This window comes from Ornithorhynchus anatinus, chromosome 11 (assembly GCF_004115215.2).
Source record: "Ornithorhynchus anatinus isolate Pmale09 chromosome 11, mOrnAna1.pri.v4, whole genome shotgun sequence".
Taxonomy (NCBI): domain Eukaryota; kingdom Metazoa; phylum Chordata; class Mammalia; order Monotremata; family Ornithorhynchidae; genus Ornithorhynchus; species Ornithorhynchus anatinus.
Window position 1 is genome coordinate 35,423,432 of NC_041738.1, and position 18,537 is coordinate 35,441,968.

An 18,537-nucleotide genomic window follows, 5' to 3' on the forward strand; every position below is an offset into this window, starting at 1 on the left:
AGGGAGTTTCAGTCAATCAATTAATCATATTTATTTAGCACTTACTGTGGGCAGAGCACTGTACTAAGCGCTTGGGAGAGAACAATATAAAATAGTTGGTAGAAACTTTCCCTGCCCACAGCGAGTTTACGATCTAGAGGGGGAGGCAACCATTAATATAAATAATTTATGGATATGTATCTAGGTGCCGAGGGAGGGGCGAGTAAAGGGAACAAATCCAAATCGGAACTCAATTCAGGCAGGGAATCTACACCCATACGAAAGTGCCGTTCTGATCGATGCCGTCTATGCAACATGGCTTCCTGGCATTATTTCTCCCAGGTTGGATGATTCGAAGTAGAGAGAAGAGCTGATGATTTTGACATTTGGCTCAATCTCCTATTTTGAAAGCGATCGTCTTTCAGTCCCGTGGTGTTAATTTAAATCAGTTCAACTCTCTTCTTTCATGATATTGGGAATGACCCTGTCGGCTCAGAGTGGAAGACGCTTCCAGAGAGTTCCAATCCCTCCCCTCTGTAAAACGTAAATTGGTTTTACCCAGCTCAGTGGGCATTTTGACATTTTCCCCCGTAGTAAACGGAAGAAAAACACCAACAAATACTAACATGGGCTGAACAAACTGCAGGGCCAACAGGGAGCCCAGGGGCCCAGAAGTGCATTATTGCCTTGGTTACACTAGGTCTAGCTACTCTCTGAGAAAGGAAAATGTTCAGAAATTCAGAGACGAGGAAGAGGGGAGGAAAAAATAATAATTAGGAAATAGAGCGTGCTCACCATGCCAGCTCCTTTTCTTGCCCTTTCCAGCTCTTGGAAGAAGTTTTCTAGCTCTTTGCCTTCAATATACCCATTTCCTGCAGGGACGAAAAGAAAATCAACGTGGAGCAATGAAGTTATGCGGGTGGGGGATTCATTCATTCATTCAATCGTATTTATTGAGCGCTTAATAGTGTTGGTATTTGTTAAGCACTTACTATGTGCAGAGCACTGTTCTAAGCACTGGGGTAGATACAGGGTAATCAGGTTGTCCCACGGGAGGCTCCCAGTTAATCCCCATTTTACAGATGAGGTAACTGAGGCACAGAGAAGTGAAGTGACTTGCCCACAGTCACACAGCTGACAAGTGGCAGAGCCGGGATTCGAACCCATGATGTCTGACTCCCAAGCCCAGGCTCTTTCCACTGAGCCAAGCTTAACTCTCTTGCAAGTCCGTAAGTTCCTTCAGCGGTCTGTTGTCATATAATCACCTCTGCAGTCGATCACCTTGGTCCCTCCTATCTTACCTTGCTGATTTCCTACTACAACCCAGCCCACACGCTTTGCTCCTCTAATGCCAACCTACTCACGTTCTCTCCATCTTGTCTTTCTCACCGCCGACCCCTTGTTCACGTCCTCCCTGTGGCCTGCAAGTCCCTCCCCCTTCGTATACGACGGGCCACCATTCTCCTCACCTTCAAAAGCTTATTTAAAAAAAAATCCCATCTCCTCTAAAGGATGTGCCCAATTAAGACCTCATTTCCCCTACTCGCTCTCCCTTCTGCACCACCTGCGCACTTGGATCTACAATCGATCGTATCAGAAGGTCAGGGGTTCTGATCCCGGCTCGGCCCCTTGTCCGCTGTGCGGCCTTGGGCAAGTTCACTTCTGTGCCTCAGTTACCCCATCTATCAAATGGGGAATGAGACCGAGAGCCCCATGAGGGACAGGGACTATGTCCAACCTGATTTTTTTGCATCTACCCCAGTGCTTAATACAGTGGTTGGCACAGTAAGCGCTTAACGAATACCACAATTATTATTATTTCTGTTTACAGAGCACCATACTATGCGGTGGGAGAGTACATTATAACAGAGTATCCTTTAAACACTTGACATTTGCCCCACCCTCAGGCCCACAGCACTTTTGTACATATCGGTCATATTTTTGAGCGCTTACTATGTGCAGAGCGCTGTAGTAAGTGCTTGGGAGAGCACAGTGCAACAGAATTAGCAGACACGGTCCACGGCGAGCTTACGGATCCCTACTTTATTTGAACGTCTGCCTTCCCCCTCTGATTGTAAGCTTGGAGTGGGCAGGAACTGTATTTAACCACTCTGTTGTACTGCAATAATTATGGTATTCATTAAGCGCTTACTGCGTGCCGAGCACTGTTCTAAATGCTGGGATAGATACAAGGCAGTCAGGTCAGACAAAGTCTCTCTCTCCCAAACACAGTGCTCTGCACAGAGTAAGCATTCAGTAAATGTGATCGATTGATTGATGGTACCTTGTTCTCCCCATCAGAGGAGGTAATACAACTATCAATCTCCAGGCTTGAATCCCGCTGGAGACTGGGGGAGGGAAGGAAGGATTCACGAATGAGCCCGTCACTGGGCCGGGATTGTCTCTACCTGTTGCCGCATTGTACATTCGAAGCGCTTAGTAGAGCGCTCTGCACATAGTAAGCGTTCAATAAATACTACCGAATGAATGAATACTGAACAGAGTTGGGAACTCTCAGCGGCTTAGCGCTTCAAAAAATCCCCTCTTTTCTTTCACTTATCTAAGAGGTTTGCATTCTGCTCTGCCTGTGGACATTTACTGAGCATCTAGAAGAGGTAGTAATCATGATATTTATTGAGCACCCACTGGGGGAGAAGACGCTCTGCTAAACACTTGGGAAGTTCGAAACGAGCAACGGGCACAATCCCGGCCCTCAGGCAGCTTACACTTTGATAGGGCAGACAGGCTTAGAGAAGGTGTACAGACTGTGGCCTAGTGGAAAGGACCTGGGAGTCAGAGGGCTTAAGTTCTAATTCCGGTTCCGCCGCTTGCCTGTTGTGTGACCTTGGGCGAGTCACTTAACTTCTCTGTGCCTCGGTTTCCTCATCTATAAAACGGGGATTCAATGCCTGCTCTCCCTCCTAGACTGTGAACCCCGGGTGAGACAGGGGCTGTGTCCACACCGATAACCTTATATCTACCCCAGTGCTTAGAACAGTGCTTGATGCATAGCCAACCCTTAATACCGTAATTATCAAATAATAAAGCGTACAGTGGAAAAAGAGCATATACATAGGTTCTGAGGATTGATATAAAGAACAGCCTTTCCCCACCCCACCCTCGACCCCACCATTGGCAAAGGAAAGAAAACTTAACCAGAAAAGAAGTCCTGTGACTACTTATCCCTTACGGCCAAAGAACCCTGTCATTATTAGTGGTGACTCTCTCTCTGCTCGGGTTCCAGGGGACTAACGTTTTGGGGAGCGGACGCCGAGGAGAGAGACTCGGACACGCAACTAAGTCTGAGGGGCGAAGCGTTTTCAGGAAAGGATATTAAAAATGAAATGGCAGCTGCGTGTTCGATCTCAGCCTTCTCTTTTCGATTTCGCGAAGGGAAGTCTACCGTCCGTAGTTCTCTTCTCCGTCACTCGGCGCTGTTGGAAGGCCACTTCTCAGATGGAGTTTTCCTTTCTCCAAGAGAACGTCACTGAGGTCGCTTTCCTCTGCCTCGGGGGCCTTGGGATGGCAGGGCAGGGAGATGCAGAGAAAACAGGTCCTCTCGCATCCATCTACAATCCCCAGAAGCCTCAGGCTGGAGAGGGAGCGAGTACCCCGGAGACCAGTGGTGCGCTAAGCGCCCGTCGAGGTCTGATGAAGCACCACGGGACACACGGAGCCTGAGAGTTGAAGGCGGGGGCACAGCGAGAGGGCTCGGGGACACATGTTTTTGTGTGTTAACAGCTTGCCGGGGGGGACACGGAGGGAGCCGCTGCAGGGAGTCGAGCCTGGGCAGTGCCCAGCGGCCTCACACAATCTGTTATATTCAACCGCAGCTGCTCCTCCTCGTTCTCTGCAGCCGGCGGCAGCCCGTCCAAGAACTCTGGCGAAACCTCACCCACCCTGGCCGGTGGGCAGTGGCAAAGCATCATTTCCCTGACTGCGGTCTCCTCTCTGTCATCCCCTGCCTGGCTGCCCTTCTGGGCACACGTAGACTGTGAGCCCGAAGGATGGTGTCGCTTTTGCCCATTCGGGGCAGGTTCGGGGTCCAGCTGGTTTGGGATTGCTCTAATCCTGCTGAAAACTTGGAACGAGATGAGGAAAAGGAGGAAGGAGTCACTGGGAGTCCAGTTGCCAGACGCCGACTCATTGCCTCAGAGGAGGGGAGCAGCGGCCTCTGGCCCAAGTGAAGCACCCCTTTGTTCTCAGCCTCTCATGGCAGCTCAGAGGGACTCAGCCACCAGTCACCCGGGAACCTCCATTTGTGGGGTGAGAGAGGGCGGTGCTTGTTATTGCTTGCGTTCTGGCAGTTTCCGGGAGCCTACCTGCCTCTGGCCCAAAGCTGTACCCAGCGGGGATAAAGATGCACTCTTAACAGATTCTTTAGTGGTGAAAAACAGGAGGCTGACAAGAGGGGACTCCTGGGTTCTTCTCCTGGATCCAGCCAGCTCCTCGACAGCAGAGATCGTGTCTACTAACTCTAGTGTACTCTTCCAAGTGCTTAGTACAGTGCTCTGCACGCAGTAAGCATTCAATAAACACCCTCGGTTGAGGTTAATCATTTATTTTCCTTAGACCTCAGTTTCCCCATCTGCAAATTGGGGGATGATATTCATTCATTCATTCATTCAGTAGTATTTATTGAGCGCTTACTATGTGCAGAGCACCGTACTGAGCACAAATCGGTAACAGAGACAGTCCCTGCCCTTTGACGTGCTTACAGTCTAATCGGGGGAGACGGACAGACAAGAACAATAGATATTGTCCGCTGAGTCAGCTCCTTGGCTGAAAGTCGCTCTAACAGCAACTAGACTTTTAGTCTTGATCGCAGGGGACTAGCCCCTAAACGGCATGGAAGAGGAAAACCTTTTTATTAGTGATCCCTGATGGCGGCATTTTAAATAGACGTGGATGTGAGATATTACGGCCCTTTCCCTTCGACAGCGGTAGAATCTGAGTCCCCTCTAGACTAGGGAGTCTTGCCTTAACGCTGTCGAGTCACCTCCGATCCACAGCGACTCCGCGAACACATCTCTCCCGCAACCCCCCAGCTCCGTCCGCCGTCGTTCCGGTGGTGTATCCGTAGAGTTTTCTTGGTAAATATATGGAAGTGGTTTACCATTGCCTACTCCTGCACAGTAAACTCGAGTCTCTGCCCCCGACTCTTTCGCATGCCGCTGCTGCCCAGCACAGGGGCGTTTCGACTTGTAGCGGATTGCCTTCCACCCGCTAGCCTCCGCCCAAGCTGGGAATGAAATGGGTAGGCCTCTGCTTGATTCTCCCTCCCGTAACCGAGACTGGTAGAATACTGGAGACGCTCCAGGTGAAATCCTGGAGACTGGGGAGTACAATTTAGAAAGTACAGAATGACAGTAAGATACATTCCCTGCCCACAAAAAGCTTACACTCTAACCTTCTCCTCAGGGAGATGTGTTGGTAATTTGGGTCCAACTCACACTCCGCTCCTCCCCAAATGATCACCTTAATCAATGGTAATTATTGAGCACTTACTGGGAGAGTACAATACAAGTTGGTAGACATGTTCCCTGCCCACGGGGACCTCACTGTTCAAAGTAGACCGCACAACTAGATCTCAATTCTCCTGACTCTGATTCACTGCTCTTTTCCTTGCCTGGCTCTCCCTCGCCAATGAAGTCTACAGGATCATAACCCTCTTCATCTCCAAAGCCCCCCCTGTAAAAACAAAACCCATCTCCTCCAGGAAGCCTTCTCCACCCGAGTCATGCCTTTCCAACAGTTACTCATAGTACTTATGTGGATCCATTTATGTACCCCATTCATTTTCCACAGTCTTAGAATTTATATCTATGATTTTCCTCCAGTTTTCACTATATATAGATACTCCATTAATCTTCTTTATCCATCTGTCTCCCCCATTAGTTTGCAAGTTTTCAAGGGTAGAGGCTGTGTCTCATCCTCTCCCAAAAGCCCAGTACGGTGTTCCGCACGTCGTAGTTAAATAAATAGTCTTGAAGAAAGCAGTGTTCCCATCAAGGCTCTTTTCTACAGAGGAGAGGGGGCTTTTTCACAACTCTCCTGATGCATAGGAAGGGAGGTTGGGGGAATGCAGGGCAGCAGGGGAAGTGTGGAATGGAGTTTGTGAATTGTGGCTGCTGAGCAGAGTAGATTTCCAGGTGAGGAAGGGGCCTCCGGGGGCCCCAAAACAACATTGAAAAATAGAAGGATGAAATTCTGCCCGCCAAGATTTGCTTCAGAAGTGATGGGAGAATGAATTTAGTATAGTAGCCATTTGTCCATGTCGGAGTTCTGGCCGAGCATCAATATTCGTGTTTTCTTTCCGCTTGCAGGGTCCCTGGAATCTGCTCTATCACTCAGACTGTTACTACTTTCATGCCCCCTCCTTCTTCCATCACCTGAAGGCACACTCTTCAGGTAATAAGCAACTTTTCATCTGTTTGGGTTGTAGTTTTAGAGCTTCAGAAAGAGCTAAGTGGGCTTCATCCTTCTCTCAGCCTCTCTGAATGGTAATAACTTCATTTCTAAAGATCCCATCATCCGGGCGAACTCAGAGTGCTTCATGGACAGAATTGCTATTGGGTGGTTTTTTTTGTAATCACCTCAAGGGCTGCTCATCCCTGGATGTATAGGAAGAGAGACAGGAGAGTAGGCCATGAAGGGTTAAGGGCACGGCAGTTAATCCCCGATTTCTCCCTCCACCTGCAAAAAACAACGACCCTCTTGAGAGATTCTGTAAAAAGTCAGATTTAAGCCCTGGATTCCACATGTCCCCTAATGATCTGATACTTCCTGATTCCATGATATTAACTCGGGGGCTAATCCGGCTGCCGGCATTCAGTAGCTCTGTTTTCAGTAACTAAAAGACAGAAAGATTGAAAGACAAAGAGGGAGAGTGCATATGTGTGAGTGTGTGTATGTTTGGGGTGGGGGTAAGCTCGCTTTGAATCTGGCTCCTGCTGGCTGAGGAGACAGAGCAAGAGTTGGATTGGAGGGAAAAATAGGAAAGCTTCCAAGGTTGTGACACCATTGCGCTTTGGGGCATGAGTCCAGTTTTGATTTGTTTGTGAAGTCCCCAGACAGCTTTTCCAAGCCACAGGCAGAGGGAAATGACCTGTCACTCATTAGCCAGTAATTGATAACACAAGTCCCCAGGGAAGAGGGATTGGGCCAGGGAAGGGAGCAGGGTGGATGGGAGGGCTGAGGGAATTCTTTCTTCTTCTTTACAGCTGCAGTGACCTGGCCCCGCTCTCACCGGTCCCTTTTCCGTAGACGCTCCTGTCTCCTTTGACAGAAACCCCCACTTTTTAAAAAGAAAAGGACCTGAGGGCTAAGGGTCGGTCTGCCAACAAGCCGGTCACTGTCCAGCTCTGGGCCTCAGCTCACTAGAGACTAGCCACGCTCCTGGAGAAAGAGGGTCTTTCCTAATCAGTAAAGAAACCTCCCTGATTCCCACTGTTAGAGCAGAGGAAGGGGGGTGTCCTCTGAAGGTGAGCCAGTCAGCATCTGGCTCTACTGGTCCCCAGGATGGCTAGTACTTTCCAGATTTGCTTCTGGCTTCGGGGGAAGCAGTGCTGTATGGCTGATGTGGTGGCCTCTTCAGTGGCACCCCCCCCCCACGCTAGAGAGCTGCTTGAAAGTGGCATTCGATGGGCAAAACATCCGGCCATTCCCTTCTTCACGGTCCCGATCCCGGTTGGCAGTGGCCCCTGGGGCTTGGCTCTGAGGCTCCGAAGGGAGCTCCTGGCATGTAGTCATCGGGAACGTGGGCTCTCTCCAAAGATTGCAGTACTGAAGTAGAATAAAAAATGACCAAGTGCTGCAAGCAGCAGATGTGACAGGACAAGAGCGGACTGTCTACGCATGGTGTGAAAGGGCCTTTTCGGTCTCCCTTGGACACGTAATGGAGTTGACTCTCTGGAATATCAGCTTTGAACGGCAAAGATAGCTACTCTCCAAAGGTCCCCCCAACACACACTCCCGACAAGAGACTGGGCAAAGAACGGTATCCCCCGGTTGACAACTGGGAGAATCTGAGGTGTGAGGCGTCCGAGTGGCAAACCTAGGTGTAGCCCAAGTCGTCCCTAAGGAAAAAGAGCCCAAAAGAAGGGTTCTAGAGTTTGGAAAAGTAGAGTGTGGATTTTCACGAGGCGGGGGTACTCCGTGATCGATTTTAAGCAAGAAAAGTTAAACCACCTAAACACGGAGAGAAGGAGCTTACAAAAACCTCTGTATTTTTAGACTTCCAGGAAGCTCAAGCTGCAGCTTGTCTAGGGACCCACCCACCACCAACCAGGGATAGGAAACCTCAGGTGAAACTCATGTGGATCCAGAAGGCCAACAGGGAAATGGAGGGAGAAGTTTAGGCTAGATCTGGTCCCATTTAATTATATCGTACTCTCCCAAGTGCTTAGTACGGTGCTGGGCACACAGCAAGCGTTCTGTAAATACGATCGATTGAATCAAGGGGCAGCCTGATTTGCGTAATTGTAGGATGAATCTAAGAGGACCCAACTTGAAGTTGGTAAGGCAAAACAACCTCCTGCAATCGTTCCTAAATCCAACTGTCAGGGCAAGACCCCTGAAATTTCTACAGATTTTTAAACTGCAGGGAGTTGGTAAGGGGAGCTGTGATGCACGAATGGGACTCGTGTCAAGGAGGTGGGAGCGAACCGTTCCTCCAGAGGCTAGAAAAGATTAGGTAAGGAAACCCCCTCAGCTCCTACCTCCCAATGGGAAGAGCGGCCAAGGCTCCAAAGAGTCTCCCCAAACTTTCCTAAAGCCGGGGCCAGTGGGGCAAAACCAGGGTCGGTCCCTCGGCACTGGGGACATCTGGTAGCCTCACTCTTGGCTGAAAACAAGGGCTGGGAATGAATGACAGAGCCAGGGAGATGGAGACAGATGGCGGAGCGGGAAAGACATCCAAAAGCGAAAGAAGAGAGAGAAAAAGCAAAGCCAGTGACCCCAGATGAAAACGAGAGCCGGCGAAAAGGAGAGGGAAAGGTGATGCAATATGTTAGAAGAGGGAGCAATCAAGCAAGATATAATATTCTTGAAACTCCTCGCGCCTGGTGTATTCATTTAATTTCCCTGGGGCTTTGAACCGATTCCCCTCGGTCCCCTCAATTCTGAAAACTTCTGTGGTGGCTGAGCCTGAAAAATCATTTGAGGCTAATGTGAGAGTAAACACAGTACTCTAAGAGGCGAGGCGAACTTGGGGTCACTTGTACCTGTGCGGGTGACATCTAGGATTCTCATTTGGAAAAACACCTCCCTCTTATAGTCCCCTGGGGCCTCCCATCCCCCCAGATATCAACAGGTTCCACCATCTGTCGCTAGAGCTGTGGGAGAAAGAACAGGCCCTTCGATAAGCAGCGGGGCCTCCCTGCCACTGTACCTGAGGGGAACGATAGGAGACTTTAATGCTACAGTTTCATAACGGACTCCTACAGAATGGCCCGAGACAGAAGTGGTCCCGTTTGGGTATTTCTTCCTTAATCGACAGCAGCGTAGTAAAAGCCTAATCTTTTGTCATATGGTATTCTCCCGAGGACTTAGTACAGTGCTCTGTACATAGTAAGCACTCAATAAACATGATCGACTGGCATGGCATTCACACAGCAAATGGATACTGAACATACCCTATCCCACCTGCCTTGACTTTTCCAACTCCCTAAAAACTCAGGTCGACTGTTTCAGTGTAATCTTTATCTTGGTGTTGGTTCCCGTCTCCCCAGCGTGGAAGCTTCTGACTTAAATTCTAGAATTCCTTGATTTCTCAGGGCTGGGGTGGAGGGATAAAGGAAAGGTTCAGTCTTTGACAGGGTTCCAGGGTGGCTTGCATGGGAACCAGCTGGTCTGTCAGGGGGAGCTAAGGTGGATTCCAAGGCCTGTCCAACCCCGTCATAAATAGCCAAGTTCTTGGCAAGTGTGAAGTACTGTGCCAGCTATCAAACGATCGGATTTATCGAGTGCTTACCGTATGCGGAGCACTGCGGTAAACGTTTGGGTAAGTAGACTATAACAGATTAGGTAGACACGTTCCCCGTCCGCAACGAGCTTACAATTTAGAGGACATGAGCAGTTTGAGACATCATTTCTACCCTTCTAGCTAGACTTCAGACTCCCTCAGGGTCCGGTTTGCCTCTTTCTGTCATCAGCCGGAGGGCAGCTATTCGATCGAGGAGTTCTACGGTTAGGCTTGTTGAGGAAGCACAAGACGGAAAGGACCCCAGCGAGCTTCCCCGGATCGGAGCAAGAGCAGTGCCGTGTTTCGGTCAGTGCAGCCAGCGGATGGGATCCGACTCAGCCCCGGAGGGAATTAATGCGACCAACAGGGAGACGCTAAGGCTGGTCGTAATAATTATGGTATTCGTTAAGCGCTTACTATGTGACACGCACCGTTCTAAGCGCTTATGGAATCTGTCCGGCCAGGCCGTCAGCATTCGGTTCAGAGTAAAGCAGGGCGGCCTAGTGGAGAGAGCCTGGGCCTGAGAGCCAGAAGACGTGGGTTTTAAACCTGGCCCTGCCACCTGCCTGTTGTGTGACCTTGGGCAAGTAGCTTAACTTCTCTGTGCCTCATTTCTTCATCTTCAGATTGGGGATTACGTCCCTGTTCGCTGTCCCACTTAGACTGTGAGCTTCCTGTGGGACAGAGACCGTGTCCAATCTGATTATCCTGTACCTACTCCAGTGCTCACCCGAACCCCATCCTCCCCTTCACTTTCCCCTCACCGTAAACAGCACCACCATCCTCCCTGTCTCACAAACCCGTAACCTTGGTATTATCCTCGATTCGTCTCCCTCATATTCAATCTGTCACCAGATCCTGTCGGTTCAACCTTCACAACATCACTAAAAATCCACCCACTCCCCTCCGTCCAAACTGCTGCCTCGTTAATCCAAGCGCTTATCCTGCCTTGATTACTCTGTCAGCCTCCTCGCTGACCCTTCCCGCCTCCTGTCTCTCCCCCACTCCAGTCCCTACTTCACTTCGCTGCCCAGATCATTTTTCTACAGAAATGTTCGGTCCATGTTTCCCCACTCCACAAGGACCTCCAGTGGTTGCCCATTCACTTCCCCAAACCGGAACTCCTTGCCATGGGCTTCATAACAGTCGCTTTGCCCCCTCCTACCCAACCTCCCTGATTTCCGACTACGACCCAGCCCACGCGCTTCTCTCCTCTAATGCCAACTTACTCACCATCCCTCCGTCTCATCTATTTTGCCACCAACCTCTCGCAATGCCTTCCCTCTTCATATCTGACAATCACTCTCCCCATCTTCAAAGCCTTATTACAAGTGCATCTCTTCCAAGAGGCCTTCCCTTACTAAACCCTCATTTCCTCTTCCCCCACCCCCTTCTGCATCCCCTTTGCGCTTGAATTTTCATCCCCTATTCACCCCTCCCTCAGCTCCACGACATTTAAGTAAGTATCCATAATTTATATATAGGAACGTCTGTGTCCCCATCTAGACTGCAGCTCGATTTGGAAAGGGAATGTGTCTACCAACTCTGTTAAGTTATTCTCTCCCAGAGCTTAGTACAATGGTCTGCACATAATAGGGGCTCCATAAAAATGATTGTTAATAAGCACTTAAATGCCATTATTATTATTATTATTATTATTGTTTTTGAGCTTTCATTTGCACTTGGAGTCCTGCACGAGGAGTTTCTAAGGGAGTAGAAGCCAAGGTCCCTGCTCTGATAGAGCTTGCAATCCATTAGTGGAGGTGGGATGAGGGGAGAAAGAACATAGTAATAATAATAATAATAATAACGTTGGTATTCGTTAAGCGCTTACTATGTGCCGAGCACTGTTCTAAGCGCTGGCGTAGATACAGGGTCATCAGGTCGTCCCACGTGAGTCTCGCAGTTAATCCCCATTTTACAGATGAGGTAATTGAGGCACAGAGAAGTTAAGTGACTTGCCCACAGTCACACAGCTGACAAGTGGCAGAGCCGGGATTCAAACTCATGACCTCTGACTCCCAAGCCCGTGCTCTTTCCAGTGAGCCACGCTGCTTCTCTATCGTAGGAAGGCAAAACAGTATTGGTCTGGGAGATAAGCCCCCAGGCTCTTTTTCTAGCACAGCCTCAGATTTGTGTGACCTTGTGCAAGTTCTCGAGAAATTTGCTTCCCCTCCCGGTGCCTCAGTTTCCTCATCCGTAAAATATGCTAATCGGGTAGCGCCTTTCCAACCCCACACGACTAATGTGAGGATTGCTGACATAACATCATTGAACGGATTAGAGCTTCTCGGGAAAGGTGTGCGGTAGATGGTTTTTTATTCATTCTTCTTGCTCTCCCCTGGCTGTGAGCCTTTTTCGGTAAAGGGAGTTAGGTTTAGAATGGAACCTGCCCCCCTCCCTCCAATGAGACTCCAGGGTTCTCCGGGCTTTCTTCCTGCGGCTCTGTGGATTTTGGTGGCCGGGGGGGGGGGGGGACGGGGGACGACAGGAGGCGGGGAAGAGAGAGAGAGAGAGAGTGTGTGAATCCTCTCACAGGTGGCATTGATTAATTGGACTCAGGCGAGCCCCAAGGAGCTGGGCAAAAATCAGGGAGGCTTTCCCGGAAGATCTCTAAGGACGAAGAGGCAGGAGAGAGTCCATCGCTGAAAACAAGAGCCGGAGCTGCTTTAGTAAACAGCTGCCTGGGAAACGGAGGAGGGAGGGAGCGAACAAGCCTAAGCACTGAGTTCTGGGGACCGGTACTGGCTCACAACAGTGAGTAATCGAGATGAATTGTGGATCACTGAGATTAAATTGTCCCCCAATTATACCCCCTCTAGAACTCTCTAGAAGCACCAACTCCTCCTTCTCAAAGACTGCCGTGCTTGAGTTTCTGGTTCGGGGACTTTAACCTTTCCCGAGCTCATCCTCGGTGGACTGTTCCGCCTTGGTGCGCAACGGACCTGATGGATGTGGCCATCGTAACATCATCACCCAGTTGGGCATCTCCTTCTGATCCAGAGTCCTGGAGCCCCAGGGTTCCGTGGGGCAGGGTTGCCAAAGAGCTCCAGGGCTATATCCAGCTCAGTTAATTGCCCCTCTGGACTCATTCTTTCCCAAGGAGGAAGACTCCCGGTGGCCCCATTTTTTAGTTCTCTCTGCGGGGAGGAGCCGGAGCCCACAGTGTCCGTAAAAGGCTCCCAGCCCTAACCAGGAGTTCAAAAAGCAAAAGAACATCAGAGGGGTCAATTCTTTCATCCTGTTGTTCGTGAAGAAACAAAGACCTCACAGGGGAAGAATGGAATCAACAGTAACTTGTTAAGTGCTTACTACGCGCCAAGCACTGTACTAAGCACCGTCGGGGGTCGGGGATAGATATAAGATTGGAAACGGTTCGTCCCACCTCGCGCTCCCAGTCTAAGGAGAAGGGAGGACAGGTATTTAAATCCCCATTTTACAGATGAGGTTACTGAGGCACAGGAAAAGTTAAATGTTTTGCCCAAGGTCACGCAGCAGGCAAGTGATGGAGCTGGGCTTAGAATTCAGGTCCTGTGACTCCCGGCCTGCGCTCTTTCCACTAGACCCACTGCTTCTCAACAACCCAGGGCTTTTCTTTTGGAGGAAGACTTACAGTAACCTTAATTGCTTGGGAACAGTTTCTTTAGTCACCACCTGCACATTTCTGAAGCGGAGAAATGGGACGGGCCAAGAGCAGAATCTTCTCTGAGGGGCCCCTCTGGGGTATGAACACAACCGAAGATTTTTCTAGTTCCTTTCTACCCAGGATCTTTGTGAGCAATTTACCGATGAAGAACCTGAGGTCCACAAAATGGGGACCGACTGCTTGACGTGACGGAGTGGCTCTGGGGGGAAGGTGAAAATCAGGCCCTCTCGCTCTCTTCCAGACCTTCCTTCTGGAATCACGGGAGGAGAGACATTTTACAGCCTCACCTTTCCTCGTCAGCTCGGGATCCCAGTCATTAACCGCCACGCCCGGCAGCCGTCCCGGTGGAAGAACTGGACCCAGCTGTCCCAGAGAACAATCCCTCTTTGAAGGAGGGCAGACCGGAGGACGGCGAGGAGCCTCGTGGATTCCCACCCGAGGACCCACCCGGGTCTCTAACGGGAATGAATTCCTTAGGCTTATTCCAAGTTAAAGCTGCTCGGGGGTCCCGAGAGCCGGGGATGGGGGAGCTTCCTCACCGTGCCGAGGGTCTGAAAGGCACCCACCCCGCCCAGCCCAGGTGTATTTATCGAGCGTCCGCTCTGCACCGAGCACCCTGCTAGACGCTTGGGAGAGCACAGCAGAATTAGCAGACACGTTCCCTGCCCCCAGCGAGCTCACCGTCTAGCGGGAGAGGCGGACGTCGACACGGACGGGACGGGGCCGGCCCCGGCTCAGGGAGGGAGAGGTGGCCGGCCCCTTCCCCGCGCCACCAGAATCTAAAATCGCTCGAAGGAGAAACTTGCCGGGGACATCGGGAAAGGGACAGATCCTGCCCTCTCCGTCCTCCCTTCCCGCACCTCCCCGACGCCTCCTCAGACGAGCCGCATCCCCTCGGTGGCGGGGGGTGGGCGGAGTGGGGAGAGAGGGAAGGGGGCAGAGGACCTCTCCAAAAGCATGGAGCCAAGTCAAGGAGCTCCAGGCTGCTCTCAACCCAGGCTCTGCCACTACGGCAGCAGTAGGAGCAGCAGAGGAAAAGTTTTCCAAGCCCAGTGGAGGAGCAGGAGCCCCAGGGCAGTGCCCGTGGATACGGCTCCCCGACTAAAGGACGGGACGGCCGATCGCCGGTCCGGGCAACGGGACAACTCTCCGAACGTAAAGACGGAGACCCCCGTCGCCCCACGAGCTCCTCCGAATCGCCCCAGCGGGAAGTCGAGAAGGCAGCTGAGCGCGGGCATATCTCCCGCACTCCAAAGCTGTAACGCGCCCTGGTGCGGGAACGGCCGAGACGGCGCAGTGCTCCGCGTACGCCGCCCCCCGTCCTCACCCCCTCCGCCGCCTCCCCGGCCCAGTCCCGACTTGAAAAGCGGCGCACGGAGGGGTTTCGCCCTTACGGACCGTCCGCGTCGAAGTGTTTCCAGATTTCCAAGAACTGAGTTGCCGTCAGCTCTGCCAGGTGCAGGTAAGGGGGCTGCTGGGGCTGCTGCTGTTGCTGATGCCGCTGCTGTCCGGCCATGATCAGCCGGCAGGGCAGATCCTCGAGGTTGCTGTCTTCTTTCGGCCGGGTTGGGCTCTCCCCACCGCTGTCTCCAGCCGGATCCCGAGCCTGCCTTTATATACATCCCCTGGACTCTGCAAGCGGGCTCATTCCCACTAGAGGGCGAAGCGATTCAGAGAACCAGCTGGAGGGCAGACTTAATAGTGATATTAATGATAGATAATAATAATGTCGGTATTTGTCAAGCGCTCACTATGTACAGAACACCGTTCCAAGCGCTGGGGGAGATACGGGGCCATCAGGTTGCCCCACGTGAGGCTCACCGTCTTCACCCCCGTTTCACAGATGAGGGAACCGAGGCCCAGAGAAGTGAAGCGACTCGCCCCCCGTCGCACAGCTGACAGGTGGCAGAGCCGGGGCAGTGACCGTGCCGGGATCGGTGACGCGCTTACTTTGTACCGTTCTGAGCGCCGGGGGAGACACGGGGCGATCAGGTCGTCCCACGGGTGGCTCACGGTCTTCACCCCCGTCTTACAGGTGAGGGAACTGAGGCACAGAGAAGTGAAGCGACTCGCCCACAGTCACGCAGCTGACAGGTGGCGGAGCCGGGATAACGATAACGCTGGGATTGGTGAAGCGCTTACTATGTGCAGGGCGCCGTTCTAAGCGCTGGGGGAGAGACAGGGCGATCAGGTTGTCCCACGTGAGGCTCACAGGCTTCATCCCCGTTCGACAGATGAGGGAACCGAGGCACAGAAGCGAAGCGACTTGCCCACAGTCACGCAGCTGACAAGTGGCAGAGCCGGGGTAACGATAATGCTGGGGTTTGTGAAGCGCTCACTTTGTACAGAGCACTGTTCTAAGTGCTGGGGGCGGGGGGGGCACGCCGGGTGATCAGGTTGTCCCCCTTGGGGCTCACGGTCTCCATCCCCATTTGACAGATGAGGGCACTGAGGCCCAGAGAAGTGAAGTGACTGGCCTCGTCCATTTTGAGGAGCTTGGTTCTAATCCCGGCTCTGCCACGTGTCTGCGGCGTGACCTTGGGCAAGTCACCTCACCTCTCCGGGCTTCAGTTCCCTCCTCTGTCAAAGGGGGATTAAGACCGTGAGCTCCATGTGGGACAGGGACTGTGTCAACCTGATCAACTTATATCCGCCCCAGGATTTAGAACGGTTCTTGGCGTATAGTAGAAAGTGACAAGTGGCGGAACAGAACCCGCGACCCCTGACCCCCAAGCCCGGGCTCTTTCCACTGAGCCACACTGCTGCCTCTTCCCTCCCCTGGGGCCGGTGCGGGACCTCCCGATGGCGGAACGTCGGGGCATTTGGCTCCGCTCTCGCTGCCCTAACATCTGGGCCGGGAAAGCCCGGGCCTTCCGCCCAAGGACTCGGCCGGCCGTTCGGACCGGCCGGAACGGGGCGCGGGCTTGGGGCAGAGGCCTCAACCTAGGGAGGGAGTCAAAGGGAGTCAAGTCGGGGAAGATTTCTCCCGGATTTCTTCTGAGGCTGCGGATTCGGCCGCTCTGTCCCCTCCCCTCTCCGTTGCTGAGGAGCTGGCCGCCGCGGGGACCGGGTTCAGAGTCGCGTGGCTCAGTGGGAAGAGCCCGGGCCTGGGAGGCAGAGGTCATGGGTTCGAACCCCGGCTCTGCCACTTGGCAGCTGTGTGACTGTGGGCAAGTCGCTTCACTTCTCTGGGCCTCAGTTCCCTCATCTGTAAAATGGGGATGGAGACTCTGAGCCTCATGTGGGACAATCTCGTTACCCTGTATCTCCCCCAGCGCTGAGAACGGTGCTCTGCGCATAGTAAGTGCTTAACAAATACCCACGTTACTATTATTATTCCCTCTTCTTGGGGTTCTAAACTGCTCCCGGACAAAGCCGGAAGCCGTGCGGACAACAGATGTGGACTTGAAAGCTGGGTCTGAAGTGAACTGGTGCGTGTTCTTGCATAATCGCAGCCCCTCTAGACTGTCAGCCCGTTGTCGGGCGGGGAGCGTCCCTGTCCGTTGCCGAATTGTACGTTCCGATCGCTTAGTACAGTGCTGTGCACAGAGGCAGCGCTCAATAAATACGATCGAATGCATGAATGATAGTAATGATAATACTATTTATGAAGCGTTATATTTATTACATTAGGTATTCATTTCGTCTGCGCCAAGCACCGCACGGAGTGCTGGGGTAGATATCCGATACTCGGGTCCCACCTTGGGCTCACAGTCTAAGTAGGAGGGAGAACAGATATTCTGTTCTGCAAAATCCCTGTTTTGCAGAGGAGGGAACTGAGGCACAGAGAAGTTAAGTGATTTGCCCAAGGTCACCCAGCAGGCAAGGGGATTAGCACCCAGGTTCTCTTGACTCCCAGGCCCGTGCTCTATCCACTAGGCCGTGCCGCTTCTCATAATAGGCAGTTTATGAGCCTCTCTGCTCCAGCACCACTTCTGGCCCGGGGCATTTTTCCCTCCACTTGCCCCCTGTCCTGCAGAGTCCAAGCAGTGTGGCTCAATGGAAGGAGTCCGGGCGTGGGAGTCAGAGTTCATGGGTCCGAATCCCGACTCTGCCACTTGTCAGCTCTGTGACTGTGGGCGAGTCACTTCACTGCTCTGTGCCTCAGTTCCCTCATCTGTAAAATGGGGATTAACTGTGAGTCGCACGTGAGACAACCTGCTGACCCTGTATCTACCCCAGCGCTTAGAACAGTGCTCTGCACGTAGTAAGCGCCTAACAAATGACCAACATCATTCCCCCCGATTAGACCGTAAGCCCGTCACACGGCAGGGACCGTCTCTGTCTGTTGCCGTCTTGTTCATTCCAAGCGCTCAGGACAGTGCTCTGCGCATAGTAAGCGCTCAATAAATCCTATTGAATGAATGAATACCCGTCAGAGGTCTCCTGCTCACTCTCCCGGCTGCCGTTCAACCGCCCGTGGCCCCTCGCCGAGCGCTCTGCTTCTCCCCTCCCGTTCAGACGCTGCTGCTGCTCCTTCCGCTCACTAAATCAAGCTCGACTTCTCCCCCACCCCGCCCCGGTGGGAAGAAGGGAAATTCCCAGGAAGGGTTTGGGAAGAAGGCCTTCGGCATCCTGCTCTCTTTCTGCTCGAGAAGGCCGGGCCCTGGAACGCAGTAGGATTACAGTCCTCGCCCTGCCCGCCCCCATTCTCCGGGAGAGTTTCTCCCACAGCCCCGTCCTGCGGTGGGTCTTTCTCCTTGGGGAGCCTTGGCCAGAATGTAGCCCGGCCTCATCCATTCGGCGAAGCAGCGTGGCTTAGTGGCCGGAGCACGGGCCTGGGAGACAGAAGGAGCTTGTTTCTCATCCCGGCTCTGCCACGTGTCTGCGGCGTGACCTTGGGCAAGTCACCTCACCTCCCTGGGCCTCAGTTACCTCATCTGTAAAATAGAGATGAAGACTGGGAGCTCCACATGGGACCGGCACTGTGTCAACCTGAATAACTTAT

At 52.4% G+C, this 18,537-nt stretch overlaps 1 protein-coding gene across 1 annotated transcript in view; it reads right to left on the minus strand.

Moving 5' to 3' along the window:
• The window catches only part of CALB2 (calbindin 2), a 34,873-nt gene extending 19,676 nt beyond the window's left edge, over positions 1–15,197 (minus strand). Inside the window, exons 1-2 of the mRNA XM_001507094.6 lie at positions 14,988–15,197; positions 775–851 (exon numbers count right to left, since the gene is read on the minus strand). Coding sequence (XP_001507144.2) covers positions 775–851; positions 14,988–15,105 — 195 coding nt within the window. The 5' untranslated portion in view covers positions 15,106–15,197. The remainder of the gene's footprint in view (positions 1–774; positions 852–14,987) is intronic.
• Between the last annotated feature and the right edge of the window lie 3,340 nt (positions 15,198–18,537).